Source organism: Perissodus microlepis, chromosome 7 (assembly GCF_051167445.1).
Source record: "Perissodus microlepis isolate ML-2025 ecotype Zambia chromosome 7, ASM5116744v1, whole genome shotgun sequence".
Classification (NCBI taxonomy): Eukaryota; Metazoa; Chordata; class Actinopteri; order Cichliformes; family Cichlidae; genus Perissodus; species Perissodus microlepis.
The window spans coordinates 32,904,239-32,916,414 of NC_140467.1; the positions used below are offsets into that span (position 1 = coordinate 32,904,239).

The window sequence follows — 12,176 nt, forward strand, 5'->3', positions numbered from 1 at the left end:
TCTGTCTTTCTGCAGGACGACACAGAGCCCTACTTTATTGGAATATTCTGTTTTGAGGCCGCCATTAAGATCATCGCCCTGGGCTTCGCATTTCACAAAGGCTCCTACCTCCGCAATGGCTGGAATGTAATGGACTTCGTGGTCGTCCTCACGGGGTGAGTCCCTCGCCCGCTGGGTGTCAGCTGGAGATGGAAACATTGCAGTAAGAGTGGTTTCTTTTGTGCATATCTGTGAGCACCCTGAGAGGGAGTGTAGTGGAATCACCTCCTTCCAGTTAGATCATGTGCCCACAAGGATGTCTGTTATTCAACGAGTAACCCGAGCCTGTGAAAGAAGTGAAAGGAGTGCGATGTGAGCATTTGCTTGTTTTTGCCTCTGTCCTTGAATTCAACACTGTTCCTGGGCAACACCATACGGACGCCATGTCCTCGCAGAGCGGCTTCCATCTTTGTTTCTAACAATTTGAGGTTGCCTTCTTTTGATGTGTGATTTTAGGTGACATTAAGATATATAGTGTAAGCCAGACTGCGGGGCTGACATACCGCCTTAGGCTGTACAATATTCAATATTCTGCATGTTTCACATTTTATATAAATTTCAGATGTAATTGCATGTCTGCACTGGAAGTTGTTAGCTAAGTGGGGCGCAGTGAGCTCTGTGACACATGCTTTTATTGTTGAAAGCTTTTCTTCCTCTTTTGAGCAGCTCTTGGTGGCTTCTCGGCAGGGAAGCCATTGAGGCTCTAGGCCTTTGGAGAGATGTAATAGCCTGTGTTTCTTATCATCAGAGGGGAGCCATGAAGAGTCAGTGACAGGGAACATGGTCAAGCCAATAGTACTGAGTAGTTACTGCTAGGATTTCAAAGCTTAGGGCAGTACAGTACTCCCTTTTGATGATGTAAGAAGTCCTTACAGTGTAATACAGGAAGAGGGTGTAAGGATATTAATACGTTTCTAAGTTGGTGTTGTTTTTACTGTGGTCAGATACAAGAGTTTAGTCTTCAGGTTTACATGTCACAGTCATTACCTCTATTTCTTCAAAAGATATGAATCATAAAGTCCTTCTGAGCTGCTTACACATGGAAGCCACCTTTAATATGTCAAAGCTTGTCTTTAAGGGTGAAATGCTGTCTTTATGGGACAAAGAGTCTGTCTTATACAGTATATATAAAGTAAAGTATACAGTATTTATGTATTTTTGGGGGATTTTTGTGAGTGTTTCTTGGGGCGGGGGCATTGTTATAATAAGGCATCAGTGTTGGGCAAGTTACTTTGAAAAAGTAATTAATTATAGTTACTAGTCACTTCTTCAGAAAAGTAACTGAGTTAGTAACTAAGTTACAATATTCTAAAAGTAATTAATTCTAGGAAAAGTAACTATTGCGTTACTTTAAAAAAATGTTTAACCCTCTGAGGTCCAAGGTATAATTGGCCATTTTTAACCACTTTTGATTTTCCCTCTACATTTCATCTTTAAAAACTGTTTACTTTGCCTTGTTTGGTATCATCCTTTTCAGCACAACCTCACGTGTCTGAATTTACAGTTATGTGTACATTTTGATATACTGTATTAACACAACTGATCTAAAATCAGACAGAAAACATAACATCTGAGTAAAAAAAGTTATATTTTTACTGTAACAACCACAAACATGTTTACTGAATCATATTTCATAACTTTAAATGCAAATATAAATTGTCAATTTAAAAATCCTATGTACAAGTTTTGCAAACAACAAAGTTATTTGCACCCATTTACCTTTTACCTTTTTTTAAAATAACCGTTTCAAACTATTTGTATAACAATCAGCTGTTCTGCATTCCTGTTCTCTACCTGGAGACAGCAGTCGCCTCATTGTTCTGACACACAACACAAAACTATCCACAACACTACACACTAACTACACAAGACAACACATTAACTACACACTCCAAACACGCTAAAGTACATAAATCTCGCACATCTCAAAACTTGCTCTCTCTCTTTTTCTGCTGTCGCTCTCTCTCTCTCTCTCTCTCTCTCATCATCACTCCTAAAACTTCCCCCTCTTCCTAAACAACCAAATGTCATGTTGCCATATCATTTTTTTGATTGGTCGACATGGTGAATTTTTCCACCAACACGAAAGGGGTGGGTTTTTTTGTTTTGTTTTTTTTGGTCACAAGCAGAGTGCTTGCTGCGCTGTCCTTGGACAGTAAACGTTATGAAACTATTGAGGAAAAAACACGCGTATATATTGTTTATCATGACTCAGGTTTTACGCGGCCTATCGACACAATTTAAAAACTATATCACCTTGTTGCTTTGTCATCTTGAAGTGGTCATGTGATTGGTTTACCACGACTACTACATTCTCCCTCAGTCAAACAGCAGCACTCATGCGATTGTTTTGCCCCCTTAGCTCCAGGTGTTGTGCCAAAACGTGATCGTCTGCAAGAAAGTGATTGCCGCCCGCGGGAGCGCGCGCAGCTGCTTAAAGCTGTAGCGCCCAGATTACTTACAGCTACTTCCGTGCAACTGGTATAAGATACTGTAAACTGAAGACAGCTTCAACCGTCTGTTTGTTGAAAAATAGTAACGTGGCCGCACCACATTTTCTTGTTAGTAAAGGAATAGTAATTAGTTAGATTACTCGTTACTGAAAAAAAGTAACGCTGTTACTTGTAACGCCATTATTCCCATCACTGAGTGTGAATAATGCAAAGCTGCTCAAACAGAGTTCATGAGTAAAATGTGTTTTGGAGCTGGAAATGAGCAGAATAGATCGACTTGAATTAATGTCCTAACCAACTTCCTGTTTATAGAGCACAATAAAAACCCACAAACTGGCACAATGTAAACAATCGTGTGCCCTGTGGTTAGAGCCACTCAGTGCCAGAACATTTAGTGTTTTTATGAAACACATTTTAAAAAGTTTAACATTTTGCTGTAATTATTCCACCTAAAAGCGAGTAGGACACAATCTTTCATTAGGGGATTTGGTAATGCAGTAAGAAGTGTAGTTCTACCATAAGGACACACAGATATTCTGGCTGATTAGTGACACTTTGTGATATTTATCCAAACACCGGAGTCCTCTTAGATAACATTGTTATGGTCCTGGCTCTGTTACCCAGTGATTTAGAGGTTGGTTTTTTTTGGTAAATGTATATAAATCTGTTATTCTTGGTTTTCCTTGAGTTTATATTCATGTATCTTTTTGCTTAGTGCATTAATTCTGTTCTGCCCCCGTTGTGTCAAGTCTCCTTCAGTTTGGTTTCCTGTTTTCCTGGTAGTCCTTGTCCCATGTGTTTAGTGTACTGTTTTACGTTTTACTTTCCCCAGTTTTGTTTTAATCTGAGTTTCAGGTGTGTTCCCACTCCCACATTTGGACCTGTTTCCATACTTCATTAGCCTGTATTCCCCAGTGTAGATTGCTCCTTGTTTCCAGTGTTCCCCTTGAGACTTTTGTTTCAACGACTGGTCTGGTAATGAACAGCTCACTTTAAGTTCACCTGTACCTGCCTCTATGCATCTGCACTTGTGTCCTCAACTCAACATGAAATCATAGCCTAACAAACATGTTACCCAGTGCTTGGAAAACCCCATCAATGTTGATATTGGATTGCATATGAAACATAGATGAAGCCACTGTGACTTCACCCATTATTCTGTAAAGTGCCCATCAGTTTTTTAGCATTGTCGCCATTGTAAGCCAGAACTGACTGTGTTAGGATGTTACAGTGGAGTTTTAGGGTCATGGATTGCAAACCTGGAAAGACTCAGATGTCAGTAATGTACAGATAAAATATAAGAAGGTGAACTATGAAAATAGGAGCACAGATTTCTTTGATGGTACAAATCACACAACAAGCCTTTTTTTGCCAGGTAAAGACAATGGAAATGCTCTCAAATGCATACATTTAAGACAAAATGCAATTTAAAAGGCAGATTTATGGAAAAACTGAATACACACGTTTGTCATGAAGGTGGAAATGAGTTGTCAATGTTGTAAACAAGTTGGACATTTTAATATGGAAACTGTGGGGAATGACTCACTTTTGGAACCAGCCTCATGTGGCCATTGGAGAAATTGCAGTTTTTCAAATATGATATTGATCCATGTTGACTGGGTTACTAGTGACTCCCAGGAGGGAACAAATATTTGATTTTTGTCAGGTTAGAGTATTAATACAATGTCCCCAACCAGCAGTCATACAATATTAGAAACGCGCTGATAAATGCCTGTTTTGCTTTAATAAATGCATGCCCAGAGAGATAATGTCCGGCATTCGTACTCTATGAGCTTTTGATTGGACTCCGGTGATAGCTAATGGCTTTTTCAAAATGTCAATAAAGGGAATAAACTGAGCTGGATTTTAAATGGAAACCAGAACAGGGCTGTAAGTGTTGACAGGTGACGATAAAAACACAACAGCTGGAATCAATGCAGGCAAGGGAGGCTCAAATGACAGATTTGGTTCATGCATCTCAGAACAGTTATTCTTTTTCAGTCGTGTCATGCCATAAAGAGCACATTTCAGACCTTCTTTTGCCTTCACTTGGCGTAGAATCAGGAAAATAGTTAGAATCTATGATCACATTTATTCTCTCCCTGCTGTACTTGTTGAGGCAAAGAGTTTCTGTTAGAAGATCAGAGCATACAGAGGCATGTTGACTGACGTCTTCTTCTGTTTTTTAGCAGGTCTCAATGTCATTGGCCACAATATTTAATAATCAGAGTCTCTCAGACTCAGAGCACAACATGTGTTTTTAAAGGTATCCTGCGGTGTAGTTTAAAGTTACTTTCATTGCTATTTATTAATTATTGACATTTGCAAACCTGTTATGATTGACGCTGAAGAACTGTCTGGTCATCTGGTCATTTTTCACCTGGGAAACATAATTTCCAACCTACAGTGTAAGATAGGTCAGGTGGTTATAACCTGTCCTCAGACTGATCTTATGTGTCCTTATGTATGTTTTTGTTTGTTTGTTTGTTTGTTTTTTAAATTCGAAATAGTATAGGGAAATGAGTGATTGCTCAAGACTGTTGAAAAGTACTGCATGTTAGCCATGGTTGACTGTAAAACATTACAATGTTCTGGGACACTAGCTTTAACTTCAGAGACAGTTGATGGGATCCTTAACTATCTGCATCTGAAAATGGCAGTGGTGATCACACTTTTGCAATGTGTTTTGGTCTTTATGCTTAATAAGCCATAAAGAAGTATGTTTTTTTGCATTTTAAACTTTTATGCACTGATTTCAATCAATAGCTTTTTGTTTACAGTGTATCAAAACCAGCTTTTTATTTGAAGGGCTTTTCTTTGCTCCAGAAACTAAAGCTAGAGAAATGGCTCTTCAGGTTTGTCTACCCGTTGCTGACACAGCTGGATACAAATTAGCCATTATGTTGTGATGTGTGTGTCTCCGTTTGGTTGCCAAGCAACCTCAGTAGATAATGTGCTTCGATGTAATCGGGGGTTTCTGTGTGTGTGTGTGTGTGTGTGCGAGCTTGTGTGTGACACGCTGTTTGTTTTCTGCTCGACACGCCCCTGTGGGACCGGGCTTGGGTTGAGGCGGGGGTGGGGCGGGATGAAGGTGTTCGAACTGAGCCCACATCAATCTGAAATCAATCAGATCACCTCTGGATGGATCACTGGGTCACAGGAGGAGGAATCGGATGAATGATCCTAATGGCAAATGATAGAAGGCTAACCACATGTCCTCAGACATTCACCCCTCTTAGATGAATTTAAGAGGATTAAGTGGATTTTTACTGCTCACCTGGGTGTTAAAGAGCCTCTGCTTCACTCTGTGTTGTCAATATAGGGAAGAATTAGCGATCATAATAATACACTCATAAAAATTCCCTGTTAATCAACTAAAAAAACAAAAATCCCTGTTCTACATTTTTGTATGGGCTTATATTATATCAGTTTATTAAGATAAGTCTTAATATTAACTACTTATGTGGTTTTTTTTTTTTTTTCAAGTAAAATCAATCAACTTTATTTCAGTCAGAATCAAATGAAGAGCCGCAAGACGCCCCCAGCTTAGACCAGAGTGGGGCTCAGTGACAAGACACCTGACACTGATTAGGTCAGCTGAGCCATCATCTGATGTAGGCTTGCTTGAGATCATGTGATCTGATCATCAGGTTATCAGTTTGTAGCTTAAATTTAGTTGCAGACCTATGTGAACTGATACTGTGCATAATTTTTTTTCTTTTTTGTTACTTTTACATAACTTTAACAAGTCTCCAACTTCTATTTTGATTTAAAAAACAAACAAACAAACAAACAAACAAAGAAACTATTGAACTTCTTACTTTTCCACATAACTACAAGGTCATCCACAGTCAGGTGCCTCCCACCTGACTAAAATAGCACTATTTTGTGCAATGAATTTGTGATCTTTGTGCCTTTTAAAATGGTTGCTTCAAAAACAGGGACCAGGTCTTTGACCACTTGCAGCAACTTTGGTCTGCCAAGACAATGATAAAATAGTAATAAGACAAAGTCAGTTACCTGTTCTACGTACACAGAATTTCACATTAACTTCTCACATACACAATCCCGCCAGAACCTCATATGTTTGAAACAGGAAGTCCTCCATAAATGTAGTTTCTGCGGGACATATGGGAATACAATCAGTTGATTCAAATCTCCTTTAGCAAAGAGATAAATCGCAGATGGCTTACACTTCTAGGCGCAGGCTTAATAGTTATGCTCCTTGGTCTAGTTTCAGATGAACTCCAGAACAGTTTGTTTATAGTAGGAAAGGTGTAAATTCTCCATGTTATCCACTAGGCCAGAACACATTTTCTTCCTGTGTTTGCTTTTGTTGTTTCCTGCTGCAGGCACATCTAACCAATAAGCAGATTAAACATAGTCACATGGTATACAGTGATGCATGGTATTCAGTTTTTTCCAGTGTGAAAGGAAACCAAACCATGAGAAAAAGCTACAAGTTTACAAAGTCATCAAGCGATTGAGACAAGAGCAAATGAACTATACATGTGAAAATGCCCTGAGTGTGACAGTAGATAGACTGATTGTTTGGAAGCAGACTGCCTCCCACCAGGCGACGTGCAGTCGTTTTCTGATTAAAAGCAGGTGCCATGAGGTTGAAGGTGTCACATGTTAAACCTCTTGGTGACCAGTTGGTCACCACAATTACTTGCAGTTGGTCTCTGACAGCAAATTATTTCCAGCTGTACGGAGGTTACCATCCTACTTTTACTATAGTGTAACCAAGCCATTAGAACATTATTCTGACATGCGGCTGGAAGATGAAGCTAATATCAAAATCTAGGAAAAAGGAAACCTTTAATACGTCTCTCCCACATGATGAGACCTATGCTTTTTGAATATTTGTCCAGTAAATTATCAGAAAACTGAAAAAATTATGAAAACATGTGAGTATGCAAAATAAATCCAAACCTCAAACCAATCAAAATACTAATGTCAAATCAAATCAAATCTAGCTACTAAGAAAAAAAATGTATTGTGAATTTGTAAGTGCATATATTACCTTAAACTGGTGGTTTTAATATCCCTGATTTAAACGTGTTGCATTTACATCCACTGAAATGTATTTTTGCAGAGTATTTCGGTGATGAAACGATAATAAAATGAAAGCAGTTTCTGTAGCAAGAGTTTAAAAAAAAGAAAAATCAATCAAAAACAAACGTAATGCTCCTTCAGTTGGATGTTAGTGGCAGCTGCATAAATGATTGATAAAACATGTATATTAAAAATGCCAGGCAATCAGTCAAAAGTGACTGGTTGTAGTTTCTATTGATCTCCTTGGGCTGAAGTCTAATGTAGGATGTATTCTGACAGGATGTGGCTGTGGCTGTACTGCAGGATATGGAGAAATAAGTAATTCTGTTTTCCCTGGAATTAAAATATTTTCAGTCATGCTCTGTTAATCATCTTATGTCATCAATAAGTCAATAGCTTATTTTCCCACTTTTCCACTTTGCTGGGAATCAGTGTTTGTTGTCTGCCAGTTGTACAGTTCCAGTGCTTCGTCCTCAGGCTAATTATGTTGATACAGCCATCCAATCCTAATGAGAGGGTCTAAATGATAGTGTAGCTGAAGGCAGTGGCAGACCTTTAATCTGTCCTGATCAGGCATTAGGAGCTCCTAATAAGAGAATAAATCTGCCTGTGTTGCCACAGGCTTAATCAATATAACACTGAGCTGGCTTGCTCAGGAACACGGAGCCCTGATGAGGAGCCAGACATGGACACTCACATGCTGAGCACAGCAGCGTCCGTGACATAAAGACAAAGGTTGGGAAGCCTGCTCTGCTTAGAAAAACACTTTCTTTTCTGGAGTGTTTGCCATTATAAAGTGAGAATTATAAAAACACAGATAAAATCTTCACCGCATTCATTCTTAATCTCATATTATATCAATGCAATTTAACCCTCAGGTGACCAAGCTGCTAGGGACTAAAATGACATAGTTGAGTCATGTATGATGTCATCATATCTTTCACAGGAATACTTTTGTACAAATATAAATCACAGGCCGTTGACATACTGGATGCTGGCATGCATGTCAGTGCTGCATGTCCACAACAGCACCATCTATCATCTGATTGTTTTTGGTGGAGATGAGCTGCTCCACCCTGTGACTGTACTGGCAGGACAATGCCTTGATCAGAGGCAGCTACAATCAGTGACGTTGCACAACTGCAGGGCACTCATCCAGGAACGGAGAGCAATTCCTCAACAACGGATTCGGACACTTGTGCAGAGACGGGTGGCAGCTTGTGTCATGCCCAGAGGAGGCCCCACCTCATATTTAACATGCTGTATGCACATATATTACAGTACTGGGTCTATAAAATAGATTTAATGCCTAATTTTGCATTTCTTTTGTTGAATAGTACATTTGGTGTGGATTGTGCATGTTCTCCCTGTGCCTGCATAGGTCCCTGACAAAACTGAACACAGGTGTGCGTGTGAGCGTGAAGCCTGTGATAGATCGGAGACCTGTCCAGCATGTACTGTGCCTGTTGTCCTATGACAGCTGGGAAGGACTTGGATAAGTGGAGGAAAATAGATGGAAAGGACATATTTTGCAGTCAACACTAAAAATCAATCCTTCTGATACAGTACAGCCTGCTACTTTCAATCTATTAGTAATTGTTTACTAGAAAACATAAATTAAAATAAAATCAAAGGCTGTAATTTAAAATAAAACAAACATGCACGCATTTATCACAACCTTCCATTATCCTCGCTACACCAATGGGCCAGCTACTGTAAAAACTACGGAAAGTTGTAGGAGAAGTAGATTATGGTTGTGAGGCTGTGAGAAGACTGTGAGATGAGCGTAGGATCCAGTGTGTTAGTGTTACATCTGTTATTTCATATTCATGACGATGGCTACACTGTAAAAGTTGAATAAGCAAATATTTGAGGGAAAACAGCAGAAAAGTTTTTGAGCAAACTCGCGATAACGGTTTGCATGTTTGCCAGTAAAACAAAGTCCACTTTGCATATTTACAGATGTTAGTTTGCAGAAATGACGTTGTGTGTAATGGCATTCGAAATCTTTCCCCAGTTTGACAAACTAAGACAATAAATTAAAGAAACAACGCACTGTATATATGCTTATGTACTGCCCTGCTTGAATAGATAAAGATGTGTGCAACTTTTCATTAATGAAATACATACTTGTAAAGTATTAGGTAGATAGGTACTATAGATAACTTCTGCAACAAAAGTAAGAAATAGAGCAGATTGTAGAAGATGTAGAAGAAACTAATTTGTGAAGTTAACACAACTTAACATTTGTGTTAGAGGACTTACAAAACTATGTATTGTGCACAGGAATTCTGCAGTCATTGGATTGGTGGTTGTGGCTTCTTTTACATTTAGAATTTATGAAGTGATGACAGAGTTAATTTGCAGCAAGGCCATACAAATACTCAGATGTAAGGTTCACAAATTAAAACATACACCAAAAAAATCCACACAAAGGAGAAACACATAGTAAATATGGAATAATACATAAACAGGTAGCTGAAATTAAAGGCCTTGGCTCCTGGGTAATCCAGCAGACCTGGTATGCTTTGCGTTTAGATCTCTGTCCTTTGTCCAAATTGGGGGCACGCCCTTTTTGATAACCAGTCGCTGTTATTGACTAAAGCCTCCCATGGCCTTTTAGTGCCTGTGTGGACACTATGGCAACCACGGCCTAAGGCTCTGAGAACAATAATCCCACTGTGATGTCCAGAGAGACCAGAGACCAGTTGTTTTCATTTATTTATCTGAATGTTTGATTGTGTGTGTGTGTGGGGGTGCCCCCCCCCCCACACACACACACACGCCCCCAGCAGTAAGTGGTTGGGGCGAGAGTCGGAGCTTATGTCGACTTCAAAGTTGCGATATCCTTTCATGTGCTTCTCAGGCAACGGGCTAACACAATGGGAGGCTTCAAAGTATAGCAGCAGAGACTACAGAAGACAGGTCACTTTAGCTTATGCCCCGCAACCAACAGCATGAATAAATGTTACCTTTGAACAGCAGCCAAAGTGCTGCTGTCTGATCTTGTAGGTCTTTCAGTCATGGACTTGTTGAAGTTACACGTGCGCTTTGTATGGACTGTTTTGTGTCTTTGTGCTTGTTTTTCATACATCTGCTGTGTTCTACTTGCAGCTGTGGGCTCAGGTTAAGTCCAGGGTTAAATAGTGTTTGTGTGATTTGGCTTCTTATATCTCATGTCACCTGAAACATGTTCGTATTCATTCATTCATTCATAACTTTGAAAACCCAGCACGTCTGGGTGTGACCACCAAGCTACACAGCAGAAATGTTGACTGCATGAGAGTTAGTTTGCTTCCTTATAACCTCAGGTGCAGCCCTGAAGTCAAGGCTTCAATCTAAAGGTGACCCTGCTTTTACCATCTGGGCCCCTCAACTTTGCAGAGACCTGCCTGAAGAAATACTGCCTCCAAACTCGGTGGCGTCCTTCAAATCACTTGTTAAAGCACATTTTTCTGAGCCTGCTTTTATGTAATATCATTTCATCTTTTTTAAATGTTATTTTAAGAGTGTCATATTTCGGTCTTCTTGTACATTTTAAAAATGTTTTTCCTCGCAATGTTGGGTTAACTTTTTTTTAGTTTTGGGCGTGTCTGGCTTTATGTTTGAATTTAGTAATTAGCTTTTGTCACCAGTAGGTAGAAACTGCTGATGGCTTCTGTATAATAAGGATATATTATTATTATTACCTGATTTTTCATCTAGCCCAATCCTCAGGTCAAAATGTTAATTCGACACATAATCAAGTATTCACATTTTCCTTTAACCTTATAGTAAATCTTTGATGGTGGAAGTTATAAACTGTAACTGTGAAGGATGCATGTGCCACCATGACATCATTTAATATTAAGTAAACACCATCCCAGTATTACCAGGCTTTGTCCATGAACGTGCTGCTTTTTAAAAGCAAGCATTGTGTTGTATTGCTCATGATGCATGATTGGCTCTACCTCGCTAGGGAGCGATGTAAAGCTTGTTTTTCTTTGCTTATCCAAGTATGTGGTTAACATGGTCTACTGGAACAAGTCACATGGGTCAAGGCGCGAGTGGGGCTTTATGTTTGAAACACTTTGGAAGGGATTTTTGGACTGCGTTACAGCTGGTTCCCAGGTGGTCTCCTTCACTCCTTTCTCAAACCATCTGTCTATTTGGTCCTTCTTCAGGATGATGATGTTAATATTCACATTTCGTAACGGGAGTGTCGTGATTTTGGCTGTGACAAAAAACATGTCTGAGTTAGCGTTTAGCTCAAAGCATTATGGCGTCCATGTACAGTGGACACAGTAAATTGTTTACAGACTCAATTATTAGCGTGCTCCCACTATGGATTTTTTCCCTGCTTTTATGGACAATTATGTCAATATAATCAGACTGACAGATGTGGTCAGGGACCTGGCAGCTGTGAGCTTGAACTGGTTTTCGTGTATATAGTGTGTGGTGGCTGGTCTGTTCTTTTAGTGCCTTCTAGCCAGTTAGTGATCTCTTCAGTGAGTGCTCTGCTGAACACTGCATGTTCTCAGGGGCTGGCTGAGTGCTGTTGATGCCATGTTGTAGCAGGCTGTTTCCAGCCCTGCACTGTCTGTTGGTGGCCACATAAGAGCTCCGAGCAGCGGGAGGGAACGCTGC

At 39.7% G+C, this 12,176-nt stretch overlaps 1 protein-coding gene across 7 annotated transcripts in view; it reads left to right on the forward strand.

Annotated features, from left to right (window-relative positions):
* cacna1bb (calcium channel, voltage-dependent, N type, alpha 1B subunit, b) overlaps window positions 1–12,176 on the forward strand; it is a 220,527-nt gene that overhangs the window by 13,655 nt on the left and 194,696 nt on the right. For all 7 annotated transcript variants that reach the window (XM_084934715.1, XM_084934713.1, XM_084934717.1 and 4 more), the window contains exon 5: window positions 16–155. In XM_084934715.1, the coding sequence (XP_084790841.1) occupies window positions 16–155 (140 nt within the window). The remainder of the gene's footprint in view (window positions 1–15; window positions 156–12,176) is intronic.